At 46.4% G+C, this 22981-nt stretch overlaps 1 protein-coding gene across 23 annotated transcripts in view; it reads left to right on the forward strand.

The window, feature by feature from the left end:
- The first annotated feature begins 513 nt into the window (after positions 1 to 513).
- Positions 514 to 22981, forward strand: part of CAMK2B (calcium/calmodulin dependent protein kinase II beta) — a 234194-nt gene continuing 211726 nt past the window's right edge. For all 23 annotated transcript variants that reach the window (XM_087876045.1, XM_087876043.1, XM_087876046.1 and 20 more), the window contains exon 1: positions 514 to 958. In XM_087876045.1, the coding sequence (XP_087732171.1) occupies positions 894 to 958 (65 nt within the window). In that variant the 5' untranslated portion in view covers positions 514 to 893. The remainder of the gene's footprint in view (positions 959 to 22981) is intronic.

Consider the following 22981-nt stretch of genomic DNA (forward strand, 5'->3'; position numbering starts at 1 on the left):
ATCTCGAACTTCCTTCTGAGGTGCTGACCAAGCACCTGATGCTTCCCGAGCTGCAAAATGCTGGAGTCAGCATCTGGAAGCGCTGTCAAAGGAGGCGAGAAGATGGCAGGGTTGGGTTGGATTTGAGAGCTACCTGCAGTGGCAGAAAGGGAGCAGCTACTGGACCCAGGTGTTCATCGGTGGATGAGGGAAGCGGCTCTGAGCAGAAGAGGCAGGAATATAGTCTCCTGGCAGGGAAAATGTTCTAGATAATAGAGTCATTTTCTCCCAGGCCGGCCTGGTTAGGAATTCTTGGAGCTGCAGGTGAGAGAGAAAGTTGTTCATGTTCACCTGGGGGGGCGTGGAAATCACCTGGAAGATACTGGATGAAGTTTCACACGTCTGAATAAGGCTTCCGCCATTCCCTCCTCCGGGAAGCAGAACGCGCAAAGCAATTCAGCAAATGCGGAGGGGAAGGGACCGGGTCCATCACCCAGCCCAGCCCAGCCCAGCGGAGGGGACGCAGCTAAGGGCGCAGGTGGGACTCCGAGCCCCGCACAAGCGGCAGCCGCTCCCGGCAGTGAAGAGGGCGAAGCGACACCTCCGCCCCGTCAAAGTTGAGACGCGCCCGCCCGCACGCCAGGCGAACCGGAGGGGCGGTCGCCCCTCCCTCTCTCCCCCTCCCCCCGCCAGCTCTCGCGGACTCTGCCCAGTGCCGGGATCGCTGCTCGCTCGCTCGCTCTGCAGGGGCCGCGCTCCGCCGCCAGCAGCCAGGAGCGGCTCTTCCGCGGACCCCGTTGCTCGGCGCTCGCCTCGCCCCTTCCTCCTCCTCCCCGCCCCTTCTCCCCCCTCCCCCCCGCTGCCAGCCGGAGCGGAGCCCGGGCGGCTCATTGCGGAGTGAAGCTGCAGCCGCGATGGCCACTACCGTGACCTGCACCCGCTTCACCGACGAGTATCAGCTTTACGAGGAAATTGGCAAGTAAGGAGCCGAGGCCGCGGGGTCCGCCCGGGGAAGTCGGGGTCCCCTTTCCGAGCTCGACGCAAAGCCACCCCGGGACCGGGCAGGCGGAGGGCCGGGGGAAGGAAAGGCGAGCCCTGGACGCTGCAGCCGAGGAGGGGCGCCTGCAGCCTGCCCGCAGAGCGACCGTCCAGGCCCCGCGCGGCCCGACCGAAGAGGAGGGGGGGATCCTGCCCCGGCGCTGCGCAGCCATGACGCACGTTGCAGAGCTGCGGCCGGCGGACCCGCGCAGCCCCCCGCCGCTCCCTTCGCAAGAGCCGCGCCGCCTCCTGCGGCTTCTCCTGCGCCCTCCGTCGGAGCTGGCGCCGGGGAGAGCGCCGGAGCCGCAGCTCCCTTGCTGCAGTGGCGGCCGTCTTGCCCCCGAGTGGCTCCCAGGCGGGCAGAGCGAGCACGTGGCGGCGCCGGGGCTGGAGGGGGATGCCCGATCCGCCAGGGGGGCTGCGAGCCTCTGCGCTCCGGCCCCTCGGCCAAGCGTTGCCGAGGGCGGCGGTTGCTGCTGCCGCTGCTTGTTGCGCGCCGGAGCGGGGGCGGGGGACATACCGTGGAAGCCCAGCTGCTCCCGGTTGCTGGGCTCCCTCGGCGAAGCGGGGCCGGTTGCCCCTGCCTGGCAATGGGGGGGGGCAGAGGGGAACTGCCCTGGGGGGCGAGGAGGTAAAGCGCCTCGGAGGGAGGGGGCAAGGGGGGAGGAGGAGGAGGAAGGGGTTAATCGCTTGCCTTTGGAGCCAGCCTGGCAGGGCAGGGGAGGGGCTGGGCTCGGGGAGCGCCCGGGAGCTGGGCGTATTGCGTAACGCTGGGGAGGGGTCGGGGAGTCCGCCGCTCGCCCATTGGTGGGGCCGCCTTTGCTGCCTTCCGGAGGGACCGGGGAAGCCGCCCGCCGGGCGAGCCCCCCTCCTGGGGTGACGGAGAGAGATCTGCGGGCTTTCTCCGCAACGGGTTGGGAGAGGGGGGCTTGCCCATTTCGACCCCCCTTCCCCGCCCTAACTTCAAGCTCTGCAGTTTGGGTATAACTGCTCATTAACGGCAGGCGCTCTGCACCTGCTCAGGGGCACTTCGGGCCTGGCTCCGCAAAGCTGAAATGACCCCAGCCAGGATCCTGTCCCGATCTCTGCCTTGCTCGCTCGGGGGGTTCCGGTGTTCCTCGCCCAGGCGCTGGGAGCGGTTTCCCCCAATACGTGGCCGAGGACAGTCCGACCCCTTTAATTGGGGCAGCCGGGTCCCAAAGCAGCTGCTCTGCTTCCTGCTTCCCACACTTGCTCCTTATGGGGGTTCCTCTGCAGCTGGTGATCACAGCCGCCCTGCATGTTGAGCCGGGGGAGAGTGGCGGGTAACCATCACTTTCCCCTTTCTGCGGGTCTCCTCTTGCACTCCTCTCGCCTCTATATTAAGGGCAGCCAAGGGTAGAAGTCCCGTTTGTGGCTCTCTTTCCAAGTCAACTTCTCGTGATCCAAGATATGTAGAAGAGAAGAATTCCCTGTCTGTTCCTTTGCACTAAATAGACATTTTGAAATTCCCAGAGCCATAAGCAGAGCTTTGTGGAAAAAGATCTGCATCACCCCCTATCCAGCCTATTGGGTAGATTTGGGCTTTAAAGCTAGGAGAGAAAAGTTGCTTTCAGGTTTCCCCCTTCACATTAGCCATCCATTTAGACACCACCCCCAGTCATTCTTTTCCCTTTTGGTTGCTGCCTCCACTTTTCCTTCCCCCAGAAATGTAAATTCTCCTGGGGTGGCAAAGTCAGGTTTGTGGCTACCTAAGGCATAAAGCAAATTTCAGAGATTCCAGGGGTGGTTTGGGATGGCTGACCTCTTTGCTGTGGTGAATGAGTGTGTGTGTGTTAGTGTGTCTGTGTATATGTATATTATATAATATACTGTGACAGTCTTAAAAAACAGCTGCTGATATAAAAGCCATGGAAACAGACTAAGCAGTGCTTTTTTGCTGTGAATAATGGCATGGGAAAAGCAGAACAGCGGCATCTCAACTTGATATATTGTTAATTGTTTATTTAGTTTTTCAAGGGACATCAGAAGCTGTGAAGTTGTCCCCCCCCAACTTGTTTGTTTGGCTTCCCCATTAAGACCTTTAAAGGGGGAGAAATAAAAAATATGATTTAGCATATGTAACATGCTTCTCTCTTATCCGTTTCTCCCCTTCCCCATTCAGATTCTGATAGAATTCAGATGGCTGTTGTGTCAGTGTGGAAGGCCAGCAGTAATGTTTCTTGGCTTAGGTAGTGTTGCAAATCGTGGGTTGTGGTCATAAATAACAACTTTTTAAAAGCTGACAGGCTGTTTTTCCAAGCTCAGCCTCTGTCCGGCACACATGCTTTTCAGCAAAATGAAAGAGGAAGAATTACGACTCTGGATGCAACCCAAATCTGTCTTTTCATATCTCCTTTATAATGCAGCTTCTCTACTCTTTTTCCTTCTGATGCTTCTCTGCATCCATCAGGGTTGTTGTACCTGATCTAATAGAATTATAGAATCAAATCTAAAGCAGAAGAGAGAAAACGGGTTAAAAAAACCCTTGAGATAAGATGCACTTCCCCAAATAAGATCTTTGCCCACTGGGAATTTTTCCCCCCACCCAGAATTAATTTGTGGCTTTGTACAATAGGAAACCCCATAGAACTACTGTTACGTAGTGTATACCTGTGTTATTAAGAGGTGTAATGTTCTTCCTTTATACAGTTGGGTAATATACTGTTACGTACATGTTAAGAGCTAGTCCTTTCAGTATTAATTCTGTGTCAGGATTTCTGCACTGATAGCACAAGTGTTAGATTTATATCATGATTAAGCTCTCTGGTTTGGGTGGGAATTGCACTTGTGTGTGAGTTCCTTGATTGGAGAGGTATGATGTGGCAGGTAAAGCTAAACTTGAACTGGGGAATCCCAGGTTGAATTCCACCAACAGCCAATAGAAATTCATTGGGTGATTTTGAACCACTCTCTCTTTTTCAGCCTAACCTCCTTTTCAGGGTCATTTTAAGGATAAAAGAGAGATCCTCTTGTAAGCTGGGGGGAAAAGGGTGGGCTATAGATCTTTCCAAATAATTCAAAAAAGAATTGGGGAGAAAAAGTGGATGGAACCAAATGGAAAAACAACATATGATTAAATTAAAATTAGTGACAATTAACAGGACTGCTCCCCATACATTTAATTATTTTCTCTTTCCCCCTTCAAAATGATAATTCAGTGTGTTAACTCTTGAAGAGACCTCTGACTAAGGACTGTGTGCAGCCCTGAGTTGACATAAGTCTAACTGTGGCTCTACCGTTTCCATGATTGGTTTCATTTCAGGGTCCATGGGCTTATCTTCTGCTGGTCAGGATGCGAATGCTGCCCCACTAACCTTCCCCAGCTTCTAATAGCCAGCCAGAGCTATCCAGATTAGTGAGTTGCAGGTTAGTCAGTTAGAGCAAACTCTAAGAACAGATGTGAAACATCTTGGATCACTGGGTTCACCTTTTCCACCCTGTACCTTCTAAACGTCTTGGACTTCACCTTGCCTGTCATTGTCCCCAAAGTGCTTTTTCAAAAGGCAATTGGACTTTTTTGTTTTTTCCTTGAAGATATTTCGCTTCTCCTCTGTGAACTGAAGAAGCTTCTAGGATGAGAAGTGAAACATCTTCAAGGAAAAACCAGTTGCCTTTTGAAAAAGCATTTTTGGGACAATCATGACCTGGATGACTGAGAATCTCCATAGACACTTGCCTGTCAGTCTTAGCCAGGTTGGCTGAGGGAATGATGGGCTTTGGAGTCCAATTCTTCTGAAGAATCTCAAGAAGATTGGATCAGGAGATACATTGACGTAGTGGTAGACTAGAGCCCCTTTTATGAAAAATTTAGCACAATATCCTCATGTTAGAACATGGCAGCTTTTCTCCTTTGTCCTAAAATCAACCTTATTCTCCTTGATTATTTTACTATAACTGTCTTGGTTTCTTAGCTAGGTTTTTTTTTTTTTTTTGAGTGATGGTAGTCTGCAATTCTGGTCAGTCAGTGATTACCAAATGCAACAGCTCAGGTGGATTTCTCCAGAAGCCTTTCACTCCCAAAGGTGATCCTTTTTTTAACCCAGCAGAAAGTAGAGTTTGTTTGTAGCTTCTCAACAATGGACAATGATGCCTTTACGTAATGTTAGGACTTGAATTTAATGGGTTTATGAGATTCTCATATGCACCAGAGAAAGAGACCCTGTTATGTTGATACTGTTATGTTGATGTGATAAAATGAGATCTCTGATGATCATCTTATCCATCCATCCTCTGACTATTGCTGCTGGATGGGATTATCCTGTCTTCTCTAAATCAGGGGTCCCCAACCCCTGGTCTGTGGAACAGCACTGGGCCACGCAAAGAAGCAAAGCCCCATCTGCGGGATGCAGGCAGCACACGAAACCACACCCCTTCTGGTCCGTGGAAAAACCTCTCTCCACAGAACCAGTCCCTGGTGCCCAAAGGTTGATCTAGATGGCTGTTTGTTCTTGAGCCCAGCTGGGATTTGAAATTTGACAGCAGGGCTGTTCTTGAGACATTTCGTTCCAGGAGGTGAAGATGTTGTTCTTGCTGTCACAATTCCTGGGGCTGATCCTGCCATAAAACAGAGTGAGGTAGTGGGCCCAGGAAGCAATTGTGGAGTACAGGAAGCTGATAATGTTATTTGTGTTAGACTGTAGTACAGATTGTCCTCAAACTACAATCGTTCATTTAGTGAACATTCAAAGTTACAGCAGCACTGAAAAAAGAGACTTATGACTGTTCCTCTCACTTAGGATGGTTGCAGCATCTCCATAGTCGTGTGATCAAAATTTGGGCACCTGGCCACAGATATGTATTTATGAGGAAATGCAGCATCCTGGGCTCATGTAATCGCCGTTCGTGACCTTCCCAGCCAGCTTCCGACAAAGAAAGTCAATGGAGGTAGCTTAATGACTGCAGTGATTCATTTAACAACTTCAATCATTCACTTAATCATCATTCCAAAACATCAGGCCTTAACCAACACCTTGCTTGGCAACAGAAATTCTGGTCCCAATTGTGATCGCAAGCCAAGGACTACCTATATTGTGTTATCCCTCAACTAAGTTGCTTCCCAACAGTGCAGTGAAAGACACGGTTCCTTAGACAGTGATGGCCTTTTCTCTTCCAGCTGTTCCATATGGAAAGCCATCTAAGTAAGCAAAAAGTTTTGCAGGCTTCTGTTTCCAATTATTGTGCTAGAGTCAATACTTGGACCATGGGGCAACCTAAGTTAAACCGTTTGGATGTCTGCTGAATCTAACAGAAGTAATGTATAAACTTCCATAACTCAATGATTATTGATAAAAGTTCTTCACAGGCTGCCAAACTTTAGCTGGATTTTCCTGTTGTCCCTGCCTGTGCCAGCTCTGTTCCCCATCAAATCTAAGCAGAGTTGGTACTTATGTAAGAGAGCCTCAGGAACCCCAGGGCTAAAACTGGTAAATTAGTCCGTATTTCTCAAACTCAGCAACTTTTAAAAAGTGTGGCTTTCAGCTCCCAAAATTCTGAGAGTTGAAGTCCACACATCTTAAAAGTTATTGACAATGAGAAACATTGAGTTAGTCCAAAAGATAGCAGAAGGCGGCTGTGACAAAGCCTTTCTATATGACTGTTAAAATCTACGTGGATTTATCCATGAAGTCACCAGGAGTTGAATTTTATTTGAGAGAGTCTTTACAGTCTTTCTTGGTAGCCACAGAGAAGAAAGCAAGAAGTAGAATTTAGAATCTTGGTTGCTATAAATTTACTAGATGAAGAAGGGTAGCTCAGAGAAATTGCTTTTATTGTTTTGTATGGTTTATATCACAGAGTTTATTAGCATTCCATACTATAACTGAAGAGTATCTTTTTTAGAAATGATAGGTTCCCTTTCCCTTATACCATCATTTTTAAAAAGACATGCTTACAAGTGAACATAATTGAATGCACCTCCAGATCAGTCAGTCTAGAAAAGTGTATATTGCATATAATATATTGTAAAGATACTTGTGCTGGCCATTGCAATTTACTTTGCCACACATAAGGGTGGTGAGATAATGCATTCATTGTGTCCTTGAAGAATGTAGTTTGAAGATGGTTGGCTTATTTAACTCTGTCTATGCCATCATTATGCAAGCTAAAACCGGCTTATTTTCAAATATATGGAGAACATCTCCAACCCCCATATATAAACAAGATGGAATGCATTAGATTTGTCTCTCTTAAAAGACGAGGAATATATTAAAATACAGGCTGTCTGTAGCGTGAAGAATGAGACATGCCCACAGCGGGTAAGAGAACCTACAAGCTGTAAATGAGGGTCTACTAAAAAAAATAAAAATAATCAAAGAGTAATTATGACATACTTCTATGTAACCTGATTTCAATTTTTTTTATATTCCTCATGAATGATACTTTTTATTTTGTTTGCTGTTTAACTGAGTTGGGCCAGGCTCAACATTCCGTGAGAGGTCTCTCCCAACTTTGTAAGATACAGTTGAAAAAGCTTGTTTTATAAAGCCACTCACCTCATGCTTGGATAGTTTGAAGAATCAAAGTTGGAATTTGGAGCAGACTCACATGGATAGAGTCAGCTTTTTAGAAGTTTTAATCCTGGGTTAGCAAGAGCTCAGAGGGACAAGCTTTGGGTACTAGAACCTCAGTCAAGACTGGCAGATTTATTTCGGGTTGTTTCTAGGTTGTGTTTGGAGCTATTCCACACTATAGAGTTCACTTTAACAGTATATGTAAGTTAGGGCAGTGAAGGCCAATAGTGTCATATCGAAGGGAGGTGATAAAACAGGACATGACAATGTTGCTTTTGTTACTTTTCATTAATTGACATAGGATGTAAATAACGTTAAATGCACAAGGAGGATGCAATTTTTGTTGAGTGCGCAATTGGTTGACAGCAACAGTATACAGGTAGCCCTCAACTTACAACAATTTGTTTAGTGACCCTTTTGAAGATTCAGCAATACTGAAAAAAGTGATTTATATCTGTTTCTCATACTTATGACATTTCAGCATCCCCATGGTCACATGAACAAAATTCGGATGCTTGGCAACTGACTCATATTTATGACGGTTGCAGTGTCCCGGTGATCCCCTTTGTGACCTTCTGACAAGTCAACGGGGAATCCAGATTCATTTAACAGCTATGTTACTAACTTAACAACTGCAGCGATTCACTTAACAACTGTGGCAAGAAAAGTGGGTAAATGGGGCAAAATTCACTTAACAAATGTCTTGCTTAGCAATGGAAATTTTGGACTCAATTGTGGTTGTAAGGACTACCTGTGTTCAGTTGCAATGTATTTCTGTTGCCTTGGAATTATTATTGGACTTGGTGCTTTCCATGACTGGGTGATGCAACTTCAGAGATCTTATGGTGATCCCAGGAATTTCCCCATCCATTTAGTCTCAGTGGAATATGAAAATTGTCTTCTGTGTGAGTTGGATGCCTACCAGGATCTCTTAAGCATTGTGACAAAAAAAGGAAGACTGACTTGTTGACAGTTTGGTTTCAATAATGTTTGTTGCCCAAGCCACAGTGACTTTACACATAACACGAAATCCTACGGTTTGTGTATCACAGTGTTTGGGTTCACAAATCTAAACCACACTATGTCTTAGCCACAATCAGTGTTTACCCTGGCAAAGTTTATTTTTACTTCATTATATAGTTTTGGTTGATCTCCCAGATGTTAGGTTTAGCTGATGTTGCCGTTGAAACACAGGAAGTGTGTTCACATAACACACATATCCATGCTTAACCTACTCGGAGTACATACTTAACTCAACTTGGGAGTTCTAATTGCACCCTGAACCATAAATTAATAAAGTAAGAAACAACATGTTCCATTGAAACATGGTTGGCAGTTCGTGGTTGAACATTTCTTGGTCCACCATGTGTCTTGCTGTGAAGTACCATGTGTACTGGGGGCTGCCTTTAATGTGTAAAAGCCACATTATGCTACAGTATATTAAGAGAGCTCTTGCTTTAAAGCACGTGCCTCGGATTATATGTATAAATCTAATATAAAATATGTAGCTGTTGGTGGATGCTGTCAATCATCTTTTGCAGCCCGACAACATGGTAACCATCTGTGTGCTGTACATTCTGCCTGATTTATGTAGGGTGTCATTTCAGTCTTCTCTCTCTCTCTCTCTCTCTCTCTCTCTCTCTCTCTCCCTCCCTCCCTCCCTCTCTCTCTCTCTCTTCCCGCTCTCCCCCCCTCCCCCCAATTCTTGGGCTGATCTAATTAACAAGGAAGCTGAATGAAGTGTGAAAGCCTGAGAAAACAGGACAGATTGGGTCTATCTTGCAGAATGTGGTTTTTTCCCCCTGTTCTGGTAGAGGCGTGAGTGGAAAGCTTTGCTGGAATCTGTTTGCTTCAAGGGCCATTAAAATTAGTTCATGCTCGGATATAATGCACTGAAGAAACTTACTGACAACCTGATGAAGGGCCCAGGCAGCCAGCGGTCATGTATTTCTTGAGAAATAACTGCATTGAGAGTTGGTCAGAACTGAGCAAGAAATTGAAGGAAGGGAAGAAAAAGCCAAAAAGCCAAAATCAGAAGTTAATATGAAGCGTGGACAGAGAATCTAGTATTTGAGACTGGAGAAACAAAAAGAAAAAAAAAAGACGGGAGGGAGGAAAATGCTAGTTTCTATCTTAATGCATGGACAGATGGAAACTGACGCTAAAGGAAATAGCCTCTTTCACCCCCGTTCTTAACAATGAAGATAATTAACTATTAAAACCTTCCTTAACAGTGTAATGCATTTAGAGGTTTTTTTAAAGCAAATACTGAAATTAAAAATGCTCATTAGGAAATGAAATGGATTTGAATAAAGATGCTTGGGATTGCTATACTTACTTTTCAGAGAAACAGGGATTAACTGACTGGCCTGTATAGATCAGCGGTCACTAACTGGTGGTCTCTGGATCACTGGTGGTCCGCTAGAAAATTTTGGTGGTCCACAGAAAAATTATTTGCATTTTTTATATTGCACTAAATCAGGGGACCTCAAACTACGGCCCCTGGGACAGATACAGTATGTGCAATGAACATTTGTGTTGCTGCAGAGAGTCTCCCTCTTTGGGGTCCTTTTGTGCGGGTTTGAGGGGGGCAGAAATTCTGACTTGGGATATGCTTCAGTCTCCTGGTGTGGGGCTTTGGGCAAAGGCTGGAGGGAAGCGCCACTGGTGGCAAAGAGCCGGAGGGCCTTGTTCCAATGGGACTGCATCGTGGCCTGGAACTGGCTGACCATCTCAGCCCGTTGAGCCTCCAGGTGCCGGTACCCAGACTTGCAGTCCTGCATGTCTTCCCTCTGCGTGGAAAGTCTATGCTCATAGTGCTCAGTGAGGTGCTTCTGCTGTGCCTCCTTCTTGGCCAGATCCAGTTTGAACTGAGCCAGCTGTTTTGCCAACTCTTTCTTGTGGTGGCTGCTTAGCTCCAACAACTGCTTCCTGTTGGGACCCTAAGGAGCCCGGGCGGGCAGGGGAGGAGGGGCTGGGAGGGGAGGGGTGAGTAGGGGCTGGGAGGGGAGGGGTGAGTAGGGGCTGGCTTGATGTGAGTGACATTGAGTTGGCCATGCCCACTCAGTCACATGACCACCTAGCCACCTCCCCTACCCAGCCGGTCATTAGGCAGATCATATTAGTGATCCGCGGGATTTAAAATTATGAATTTGGTGGTCCCTGAGGTCTGAAAGGTTGGGGACCCTTGGTATAGATGACAGCCAAGTTCATCCTTTAAGGAGAGGCCATCACCTTGGTATATATCATTGACCAGTAGAGTTTCTGGCATTTCAGAATTTAGGGACAGAAGGTCCTCGACTTACAACAATAATTGAGCCCAAAATTTCTGTTGCTAAGAGAGATAATTCTGTTTCTTTGCTCCATTTTACAACCTTTCTTGCCACCGTTGTTAAGTGAATCACTCCAATGGTTTAGTTAGTAACACGGTTAAGTGAATCTGACTCCCCCTTTGACTTTGCTTGTCAGAAGGTCGTAAAAAATGATCGCATGACCCCCGGAACACTGCAACCATCGTAAATATGAGTCACTTGCTAAGCATCTGAATTTTGATCACATGACCATGGGGGCTGCTGCAACACTCATAACTGTGAAAACTCATAAGTCACGTTTTTCAGTGCCGTTGTAACTTTGAATGGTCACTAAACGAACTGTAGTAAGTCAAGGACTACCTGTAATGCGAATCATCGGAAGAATCTAGAAAGCTCCTGCCAAAATAGAAAATAAGCAGGATTTGAACACATTCTAAGCTATGGGTTTGTAATTGGAGGAGCCACATATCATGGGCCATTAAGAGATGATGAATGTTCCCCTTTTAGTATGCTTTTAAGGGAGCCATCCTCTTTGGCGCTTCCCTTGGAATTTAGCCCACTTTGCATAGCGGTGCGTATCTGTGCTCCTTTCTGTGAAGTCGTATGTTGCTTGGAGCACAGTTAATTGAAGATTTTGTTCTAAGAGAAATGGAGGCCTCTGTGGTATAGGATGCCTTTGATGAGCAGGACAATGGTGGTAACAGGGATGTCTCTGTCTATATGTGCACACCCATTTTAATGTCTCTGTATTTTATTAATGGTTTGGGATGTGCTTCCAAAGAATAAAGAGAATGGAGATACATTCCACAAATCACTCAAGTAAGAATAGCAACTGAAATGTGAGCTGTAGCAGTTTTGCCTGCTCTGGCAAGGTTGGATTTTATCATTACAGGTAGTCCTCAACTTACGACCACAATTGAGTCCAAAATTTATGTTGTTAAGTGAGACATTTGTTAAGCAAGTTTTGCCCCATTTTACGACCTTTCTTGCCACAGTTGTTAAGTGAATCACTGCGGTTGATAAATTAGTAACCCGGTTGTTAAGTAAATCTGGCTTCTCCATTGACTTTGCTTGTCAAAAGATTGCAAAAGGCCTTGGGAAATAGCAACGGTCATAAGTATGAACCAGTTGCCAAGCATATGAATTTTGATCTCACGGTCATGGGAATGCTTCAGAGGTTGTATACTTTTTTTCAGTGCCATTGTAACTTTGAACGGTCACTAAATGAGTTGTTGTAAATCAAGGACTACTTGTATTACCATAATGTTGTTTTTTATTTACTTCGAGAAAAAAAAAATCTCCTGCCTCCCCATCCCTCCTCCTCTTAAAGTAATCCAATGCAAAATGTAAGTCTCTTCCTTGAAGGTCACTGTGGCCCAGTGTGGGTTGGTGGACGGGTGATTTCAACTTCCCAAGCTTGAGCTGAGACAGTGTGACAGTTCCAAAGTCATCAGCTTCTAAGGGAGAATTACAACCCAAATCATCATGCTCTTAGTTCAGCACCTTAATCGCAACGCCACACTGGCTAACTTTACTTATTAAAATAATACAGAATAGCTCATTGCAAACTCAGTGCCAAATAATACAACCCTAAGGCCCTTAACCTGGCAGGGTGGGGTGTGCCTGTAGTTACAGACAATCATGTCACGTTTGTTAGTAGTCATGACTATGTCTAATGGTTAGGTCTACATAAACACACTTCCGTTTAATAGCAATAGTCTTAATATCTTTGGGAAATAGCGTAAAAAAAATTGTGAAGCTTGAGAGCCAGATGGTACCTCGCAGAATCTCTGAGTTAGTTTATGAGGTAAGTATTTGGGATTTGCCTGGTGTCCAGACAGAGGCAACGCTATTCACTGCCCAAATTTGGGGGGGAAAAAATGTCAAAGAACATTATGGTTTAACTGAAAAGCTCAGCCAAGTTCCACATTGAGATCCTAATTTTCAGCCAGTGGTTTAACTGCTTCATTGCCCTTTTTTTGTAGTCACAATCTTCTTAACAGGCCGTGGTGACCTAGCGGTTAAGATGCTGGGCTTGTCGACTGAAAGGTCAGCAGTTTGAGACCCAAGTACAGGTGGTCATTGACTTACAACAGTTTGTTCAGTGACTGTTCGAAGTTACAACGGCATTGAAAAAAGTGACATGACTATTTTTCACACTTACAACCATTGCAACATCCATTGTCACGTGATCAAAATTCAGATACTTGGCAACTGGCTCATATTTATGATTGTTGCAATTTCCCGGGGTCATGTAATCAAATTTTGGGACCTTCTGACAAGCAAAGTCAATAAGAAAGCCAGGTTCACTTAACAACCATGTTACTGACTTAACTGCAGTCATTCACTTAACAACTGTGGCTACAAAAGAGATTAAAATGGAACAAAACTCTCTTAGCAATAGCATTTAGACTTATGTACCACTCCATAGTGCTTTACAGTCCTCAGCATTTTGCCCCCAATAATCTGGGTCTTCATTTTACCCACCTCAAAAGGATAGAAGGCTGAGCCAATCTTGAACCGGTGAAAATCGAACTGGTAGTGAGTGGTGAGTTAGCTTGCAATATTGCATTCTAACCACTTCACTGCCATGGATCTTGATTTAACAACTGTCTCGCTTAGTATCAGTAATTTTGGATTCAACAGAGGTTATAAGTCGAGGACTACCTGTACCATGTGATGGGGTGAGCTCCCCTTCGTGCCTCAGCTCCTGCCATCGTTCCTGCCCCAGCTTCTGCCTACCTAGCAGTTTGATCACAAACAAATGCAAGTAAATAAATAGGTACTATTTTAACGTTAAGGTAACGGCATTCCAGTACTTTGGCATATGCTGGCCTTGTGACCACTGAAACGTTTTCAAACAATGCTGGCTCTGTCCCTCAGCTAGGAAACTGAGACGAGCAGTGCCCCCTAGAGTCAGACACAACAGGCTGAATTTAGGCAAGTCGCTTAAATAGATCAGTGAAAGATCCAGCAGCTGCATTCACACAACCTACACAATTTTGTGCATCAATTGCTGATGATTCCAGTTTGAGGCAACTCCAGACAATGAGTTAATTTAGGATCGCCCTTAAACGGGTGGCAAACGCAGTGTTCTATAGCTTATAAATGCTTGGATCCATGAGTCATTTATAAAGGAAGTCCAGATGTAAACGTTTCAGTGTTTTGAGTCCTCTGGCTCATGCTGACCTTGTACACTTCATTTGAAGCCACTGACCTCACTTTAGTCATCATTTCCTGAGAAAACAAGTTGCACCACATCATTTAACAGTGAGGGACATAGGCTAAATTAAATGACAAATAACAAGCATATACGCACCGTATATTTATAGAGCTTTCCGTAAATATGGAATACTCTCCTCCCCCTAGAAGTATGTGAAGGCCCCCACCTTGCTGCAGTTTCATAAACATGCGGCAGCTGTTTTATTCCAATATACTTCCACTCGCAGCTGTCTGACTATGGGCAGATAAATAAAATAAATAAATAAATAAAATAAATAAAATAAACCTTGGGTTTTATTTTTGGTTTTGTTTCGTGGTTAGTTTTTGGTTTTATATTTATTGCTCTGTTTTTCTTTTTGCTTAGACTTATGATCTGCCCAGGATCCTTTGGGATTGGGGTGGGTTTGTAAGTATTGTTAATAAGCAAATAAAACTAAGGAGTAAAACCATCCTTCACAAAAGAAAGTGGCTTTCCCCCCCTCCCCACTTCTAAATAGGTTTAGGTTTAAGTTTATTAAATTTGTATACCGCCCTTCTCCCGAAGGACTCAGGGCGGTGAACAGCCAAAATTAAAATACATACAGTATAAACATTAAAATAAATTAAAACAGAATTAGATCAGTTTGGCTTCTCCAAATTTTAAAACCCCTTACCCATAAAATAGCCCATTAAAATTTTAAACCAGCCCGGCTTGCTGAAATAAGAAAGTCTTCAACGCTCGGCGGAAAGTACGGAGGTCCGGGATCAGTCGTATTCCTGGGGGTAGCTTGTTCCAGAGGGCGGGTGCCCCCACAGAGAAGGCTCTCCCCCTGGGGGTCGTCAGTCGACATTGCTTGACCGACGGCACCCTGAGGAGACCCTCTCTGTGGGAGCGGATTGGCCGGTGGGAGGTTATCGGTGGCAGAATATGGTCTCGTAAATACCCGGGCCCTAAGCCATGGAACGCTTTAAAGATGAGAACCAATACCTTGAAGCGCACCCGGAAGACCACCGGGAGCCAGTGCAGCTCACGCAGGAGAGGTGTTACATGGGAGCGCCATGTCGCCCCCATAATTACCCGTGCGGCTGCATTCTGGACCAGCTGGAGCCTCTGGGTGCTTCTCAAGGAGAGCCCCATGTAGAGAGCATTGCAGTAATCCAGGCGAGAAGTGACAAGGGCGTGAGTGACCGTGCATAAGGAGTCGCGATCCAGAAAGGGACGCAACTGGTGTATCAGGCAAACCTGATAAAAAGCCCCCCCTGGCCACGGCCGTCATATGCTCTTCTAAAGACAGCCGTGCATCCAGGAGGATGCCCAAGTTACGAGCCCTCTCCGTGGGAGCCAATGACTTGCCCCCAATAGCCAGCGATGGCACCAGCTGGCTATATCGGGACGCCGGCAGCCACAGCCACTCGGTCTTGGAGTGGTTGAGTTGGAGCCTGTTCCTCCCCATCCAGACCCGCACGGCCTCCAGGCACCGGGACATCACTTCAAGGACATCATTGGGGTGGTCTGGGGTGGAGATGTAGAGCTGGGTGTCATCAGCGTATTGATGGAACTCTACCCCAAATCCACGGATGATCTCACCCAGCGGCTTCACATAAATGTTGAACAGGAGAGGCGAGAGGACCGACCCTTGCGGCACCCCACAAACAAGGTGCCTCGAGGTCGACCTCTGCCCCCCAGCCAACATGGACTGTGACTGGTCAGAGAGATAGGAGAACCACCGTAAGACGGTGCCTCCCATTCCCAACCCCTCCAGCCAGCACAGCATGATACCATGGTCGATGGTATCAAAAGCCGCTGAGAGATCTAATAGGACCAGAACAGAGGAACATCCCCTGTCCCGAGCCCTCCAGAGATTATCAACCAACACGACCAATGCCGTTTCCGTGCTGTACCCAGGCCTGAAGCCGGACTGGAACGGATCTAGATAGACAGTTTCATCCAGGTACTGTTGGAGCTGTCGCGCAACCACACTCTCAACAACCTTCGCCACAAAGCGAAGGTTGGAGACAGGATGGTAATTTGCCAAAACAGCCGGATCCAGAGAGGGCTTCTTGAGGAGGGGCTTCACCACCGCCTCTTTCAAGGCGGGAGGTAAGAAACCCTCACTCAAAGAAGCGTTTTGTCAGCACTAGAGTAAATGCAGGTTGAAGTGCTGCATCGACGACATCGAAACCTGACACGTTTATAATCCTCTGGAGCCAGGCTCGTGTAACCTCCCAGGTAGCCAGCACCAGCCAGGAGGTACACGGGTCCAATAAACATGTGGTTGCGTTCAACCTCCCCAGCATCCTGTCCACGTCCTCAGGAGTCACAGAATCAAACTCCTCCCAGATAACATTCTCAAGACCCACCTCGGACACCTCGCCTGAACCCACCCAGTCAGAGTCCAGGCCGTCCCGAATTTGAGTGATTTTATCGTGCAGATAATGCGCAAAATCCTCAGCACGCCCTTGCAAGGAGTCTTCCCGCACTCCCAGGTGGAGAAGACAGCGGGTCACCCTAAACAGGGCAGCTGGGCAATTATCTGCCAACGCGATAAGAGCGGAAAAGTAGTTACACTTTGCCGCTTTTATCGCCACTAAGTAGGTCTTGATATAAGACCTCACTAGTGCTTGGTCAGATTCAGAACGACTAGCCCTCCAACTACTCTCTAGGCGTCTTTTCCGGCACTTCATCTCCCTCAGCTCCTTGGAGAACCAAGGAGCTGGGCCGATTTGGCGCCGGGTCAAAGGCCGCAAAGGCACGACCCGATCTAAAGCACCAGCGGCCGCCCTATCCCAGGTGGCCACCAGGTCTTCCATTGAGTCGTGAGCCAGAGTCTCAGGGAATGGCCCAAGCTCCATTTGGAACCTATCAGGATCCATCAGGCGCCTGGGGCGGAACCACCCAGTCGGTTCCGCCTCCCTGCGGCGGGGTGTAGCGGTCAGGAAGTCAAGTCTAAGGAGAGAATGGTCTGACCATGACAAGAGTTCGATGACTATATCCCCTGAATCTAGACCATTCAACCACTGACCAGAGACAAAAACCAAGTCCAGAGTGTGTCCTCCTGTGTGAGTAGGGCCATGAATTAACCGGGTCAGGTCCATGGCTGTCATGGAAGCCATGAATTCTCAAGCCACCTCTGATGTTTCACCGATGGATGGCAGGTTGAAATCCCCCATGACCAAAAGTCGGGGGGTATCAACCGCCACCCTGGCTATGACGTTGAGGAGCTTGGGCAGGGCCGTTGCCACGCAGCAGGGAGCCAGGTACGCAATCAGCAAGCCCACCTGCATCCCATGGGCCCACTTCACAAGGAGAGACTCACATCCGGCTATCTGGGGTACAGTGGCCCCCCTAGGATCGAGGCCTTCCTTTACAATAACCGCCACTCCCCCACCCCTACCCTGGGCCCTTGGCTGATGAAATGCGTGGAAACTTGGTGGGCACATCTCAACGAGGGGGACCCCCCTTCCTGGCCCAACCAGGTCTCTGTAATACCCGCCAGGTCCACTCCCCCCTCCTGAATCAGCTCACAGATGAGAGGGGCTTTGTTGACCACGGACCTGGCATTGCACAGCATCACTAAGACCGGGGCTCTGAGACTCTGGACAACCCAGGGAACGAGGTGAGCATTGGGGGCCGGAGCATGTCACCGCTTGGAGACAGCGGGCACGTGCCCCCACAACACGATGTGGCCCCCTGCTCCCACCATATCTGCCCCTCCCACCGACAGTCCTGATGGAATTGCCCTCCTCCATACCAACACTAACCCCCTCCACTCCCCGCTCCGCACTTCCCCTAACACGACCCTGTGCCGGGCCTGGCCCCCCCCTAACAAATCACCCTCCATCTCCTTCGCCAAACAACCCTCCCCCCCAAAAAAACCCTTAAAAGATTAGCTAGTGACAATTTTAAAAAACCCCTCAGCCCCCTCTTTGCTGCATGCCACCTCTTGGGGTTCCAAAACCCGTCATCGAGGTACACCCTCGATAGAGTGGAGGGCCAATCCTGTGAGAGGGGGGAGTCTCGCAGAACAAGAAGCTCAGCTGCCGAATACATCTTGCCACAAGAGGATAAAGTGACCATGTCCCAAGGGTCCAGATGGAAAATAAAAGGTCCAGGGGAGAACAAATAAGATGGGAGCATCCAAAGTCCAAGGTCCAAGACCATTGTCCCCTCACAACAGTGGGCAAAGTCTCTTGCCAAGTCGACACAGTTCAAGGGGGATACAATCCAACCACCCTCTCGCAGTAATTGGTCTGATGGTCAGTCCCCTCTACTGGTGAGATGGAAGTAGTGAACCAATGCAAAATATCAAACACAGCCCGAGGGGTTCAAAGCCAAACCACCCTCTCACGGTGGTTGGTCTGATGGTCAGTCCCCTCTGCTGGTGAGATGGAAGAATTACACCGGCTCACATGGCATCCTAACGTATTTGACAATCCCCCCAAACGGCTAGGGGGAATGCTCAGATGGAAATAAGCCAGGTCTCGGTGTCGGTAAGTCAGTAAAAGCGGCAGCCAGTCCGAGATAGACGTAGTACGAAGGGGAAACGATGGAAAATAGTGGGGGGAGATGTTCTCCAACCCCCAGCCCCCAAAATCCAAGCGGGGGCCTCCCAAAGTCTGCGAGGAACTGACCCATCAACTGGGCAGCCCTCCTGCAGATCCCAGCCAATCCTAGACAGTAGATGTTTGTCTGCCATGTTGATCCCATCGACCACATCAGAAATAAACAATAGGGGGCTGTATAAAAAAGAGTGAGCGGCTCCTGTAGTGCTTTGAATGTTGATTCTGCTGTCAACTTAAGGCCCTGCCTTAGCTCTCTCTATCCCAGCTTTGATGTTGCAAGAATAATGCAGTAGACAGGGTTGTTATAAGGATTACAGTTAGATTGTGCATTGGACAAAATGCTGTACAGTAAACACTCCAAAATGCTATGTAAGGGTTATTGTTGTTAAAGAAATATCTGGCTGAATTACAATTCCTAGCAACTCAGCTAGCTTGACCAAACACAAGAGAAGTCAGAAGACATAGCTCAGCAACATCTCAGGTTGCATCGCTGAACAGCATCTCAGGATGCTACAGGTCTCCCTGCTGCTCTTCCGGTTGCCAGCTCGCGCATGCGCACCAGCCACCTGGTCCTCTGGTTTCTGGCGTGCAAAGACCAACTGACTGGTGCACATGTACACCAGAAACCAGAAAACCAGGTGGCTGGTGTGCATGAGTGTGCCAGAAACCAGAAGAGCAGCCGTCCGGCACGCGCATACACACCAGGTGGCTGTTCTTCTGGTTTTTGGCATGCGGGAGTGAACTGAAGAAGTGTCTTGGATGAGAAGCGAAAAGACTTCAAAAAAAACCCAAGTCCATTTGCCTCTTGAAAAAGCACCTTTGGGACAACCATGACCTGGATGACTGAGAATCTCCATAGACAGATTGCAGAAAATGGCTAAAGTTAGTTGATTTCAGGCTGTTCATTCCTTGTTACAAAGAAAATTGTGCATGTTTTAAATTATCTTCTTTTATCTGAAAAAGAGGGTTTGTGTGAATAGAAATACATTCCAAACGCAAAAGTTACTTTTCAAGGTAATGTCTTAGTCTAGAACAGGGATGTCCAACCTTGGCAACTTTAAGACTTGTGGACTTCGACTCCCAGAATTCCCCAGCCAGCCATTCTGGGAGTTGAAGTCTGCAAGTCTTAAATTGCCAAGGTTGGACACCTTTGATCTAGCATGTCAAGAAATAGCACCCAGGAAACACAAAACACCAGGAGACTGGTAGTCCTTTTCCAATTAACAGATTTTATTAAAAGCCAATGCCTTTTGTTGAAACGTGTTAGTCGGAAAAGGTGCTTCTGGGATTAGGATTTTTTTACCACCATACACTAACATTCCCTCTTAGGAGGGAAAAAATCATAGAAAAAAAACAGACTTTACTCTCAGATGGGAGATCTATCCATGATGGGATAGATACAATTACTTGTTTTCAATAGTAATCGTGAGCAGTAGTATTCAAGTAAGAGTTTTGCAGTATTTTAAATGTACTACAATACAGCTGAAAGTTTCGATAGACTAGAATTGCCTTCAGATTCTTTGCTGTTTTTGTCATTGCAACAAAGCTGTTCCTGGAAAGTATTCAGACCATCCATTAGTTTCTTCAGAGTACTCTGAATATGAGTGGGATGTTTGGCAGAATACATTAGTCTTATAAAAATTAACTTTGGAGTTTAATATTCAGCAGTAATTCAGATTTGACAGGTTGTATTTGATGGGCTTGACTTCGGATATTGTATTAATCCAGTTATTGTGATTTGTAAAGAAGGCATGATAGTTGAGCACACTGTGTGAATCAAACTGTGATAACTAGAATGCAGGCCTGGGACTGCTCCAAAGGAGTTTGCTGATATGCTTCAAATACAACTGCTTGGTAAAGCATAACCAGCCTGCAGAACAGGGAAACATTTTGTACTTAAATAGCAATAGCAGTTAGATTTATATACCACTTCACAGTGCTTTACAGCCTCTCTAAGTGGTTTCCAGAGCCAGCCTATTGCCCCCAACAATCTGGGTCCTCATTTTACTGACCTTGGAAGGATGGAGGGCTGAATCAATCTTGAACTGGTGAGACTTGAACTGCTAGCAGCAGGTAGTCAGCAGAAGTAGCCTGCAGTACTGTAATTCTAACCACTGCGCCACCATGGCTCTTACTTAACTCTTAACTGGGAAGCATCCTAGCCAAATCATGGTAGGTTACAAACATTGATATTTGTTTACAATGGAATACAGATGTTCTTCTGGACAGTTCTGTGTAACATGACAAATTTTGATAATACAGATAATACAGAATTAAGTGCATTCGTTCTGGCAGTGTGTAGTAAGGGGAGCTGAGCAGTGTATCCATTCTCCCAAGTGGATGCTGTAGTCTGCACAGGGAGTCCTTGACTTGCAACTGTTCCTTTCACTACCATTCAAAGTTACAGTGTCACTGATAAAAGAGAGAGATGATTGGTTCTCACTTACAACCATTGTCATACCCCTATAGTCACATGATCAAGATTTTAGTGCCTGACAACCGTCATGTATTTATGACAATTGCAGCATCCTAGTGTCCTGTGATCGCTCTTTGTGTCCTTCCCCGCTGGTTGCTGAAGAGCAAAGTCAATGGTAGAAACTGGCTTTGCTTAACAACTACATGATTCATTTAACAACAGTGATTTGCTTGACCAAAACGTCATAAAATCGTTCACGGCTCACAACAATCACCTAGTTTAGCAACAGAAATTTTAGTTCCAATTGTGGAGCTAGGTTGAGGAATACCTATGCTTCAATTATTAATTTGGACCAAGTTGCAAAAACTAAGTTGTTGAGGAGGGTTGTGGAATTTTCCTATATGGTTTCTGGATTTGGTTCACTCTGAGTACCAAATCTGCCCAGATTGATAGGTATCACTAGTTTTTAACACCTCAGGTCCAATTCCCTAGATGTGATTAGTCCGAGAATGCCAAAATGGCTGGATGATTGGAAGTGCAGAGAGTGGGATTCTGTTCCTTGGGAGGCAATCCATACATTTTTCACTTGTGGTTCCTTATTGAGTGAAAAGATTGCCATTCATCTGCTGATTTCAGAAGGATGTGCTGACCCTGAAAATGGTCATCTTGTACTGTTGACTAGATTGAAGCATAGGCTCAGGAAAGCAAAATTATGGGAAACATTTTTTTTCTTTCCTTGTTTTTCTGCTTTGTCAAAAATAATGGAAACCGGGGAAGGAAATAAAAGAGGATCCGTTACATGAAGTATTTTCTTCATACCCTTTCTCTAAAAATCTAAATTTCCTTTGCCTCTGCCTCTGCCTGAGAAAGCCAGGAAAATAGGTATGGATAAATGAAGAAGACAGATACGTATTTTTCCCCAAGCTGAATAAAAATATAACTGCATTTTGTATCAGAAGTTGGTTACATCTTACTGTACAGGTAGTCCTTGACTTATGACCACAATTGAGCCCAAAGTTACTGTTGCTAAGCAAGACAGTTAAGTGAATTTTGCCCCATTTTATGACCTTTCTTGCCACAGTTGTTAAGTGAATACACTGCAGTTAAGTTAGTAACATGGTTGTTAAGTGAATCTGGCTTTCCCATTGACTTTGCTTGCCAGGACATTACAGGACATTACAACTGTCATAAATACTGTATCAGTCAGTTGCCAAGCATCTGAATTTTGACCATGGGGATGCTGTAATGGTCGGAAGTGTGAAAAATGGTCAAAGCTCATTTTTTTCTGTTCTGTTGTAACTTTGGTCACTAAATGAACTGTTGTAGGTCGAGGACTACCTGTATACAATTGCTTAACTATTATTGTTTACATTTGGGCGGGGGTGGGGGGTGGGGGGCGGGAATGAAAGCAAGGCCTTTTTTTTTCACCTGGAAATATGATGTCATGGGCAGAAATGAATCAGATTGGAATATCATCAAACCTTTTAAAAAATTGAGATAAAATAGCAGATCCCATAGCTTCCAAAACAAGCTCAGGCTAGAGAATATTGAGAAGTTTGTAAATAAAAACAACATGTTTGGCTCTTTCATTAGCCTTGCATGGTCTTCCCCCAATAAAGTGTCCTGCCGAACGCTTGCTGGGAATTTTGGAACTTTGGGTAGCAGCCAAAGAAGAAAACCAGCTTAGCGCTTCTGCTTTCCAGTTTTTTTGCAACTATTTGATTTCACAGTTATCCTTGCAAAGCATTCTGCAGTCGGGTGCTAAGCTGAGGGATGGTCGTGGCATGTAGTTCCCTGGGTGAACTTCTGGGTGTGTGTGTGTCATTTTGTTGCTTGGTCTTCATTTTAAAAGAGGCCCTCCGGAGCAAAGAAGCTTCTCAAATAGTTTACATCATTTTGCTATAATTATCTAAAACGTTAAGGCAAGCCCATAGATCAAAAGG

The sequence above is a fragment of the Pantherophis guttatus genome, chromosome 9 (genome assembly GCF_059756535.1).
Source record: "Pantherophis guttatus breed Tessera chromosome 9, ASM5975653v1, whole genome shotgun sequence".
Taxonomy (NCBI): Eukaryota; Metazoa; Chordata; class Lepidosauria; order Squamata; family Colubridae; genus Pantherophis; species Pantherophis guttatus.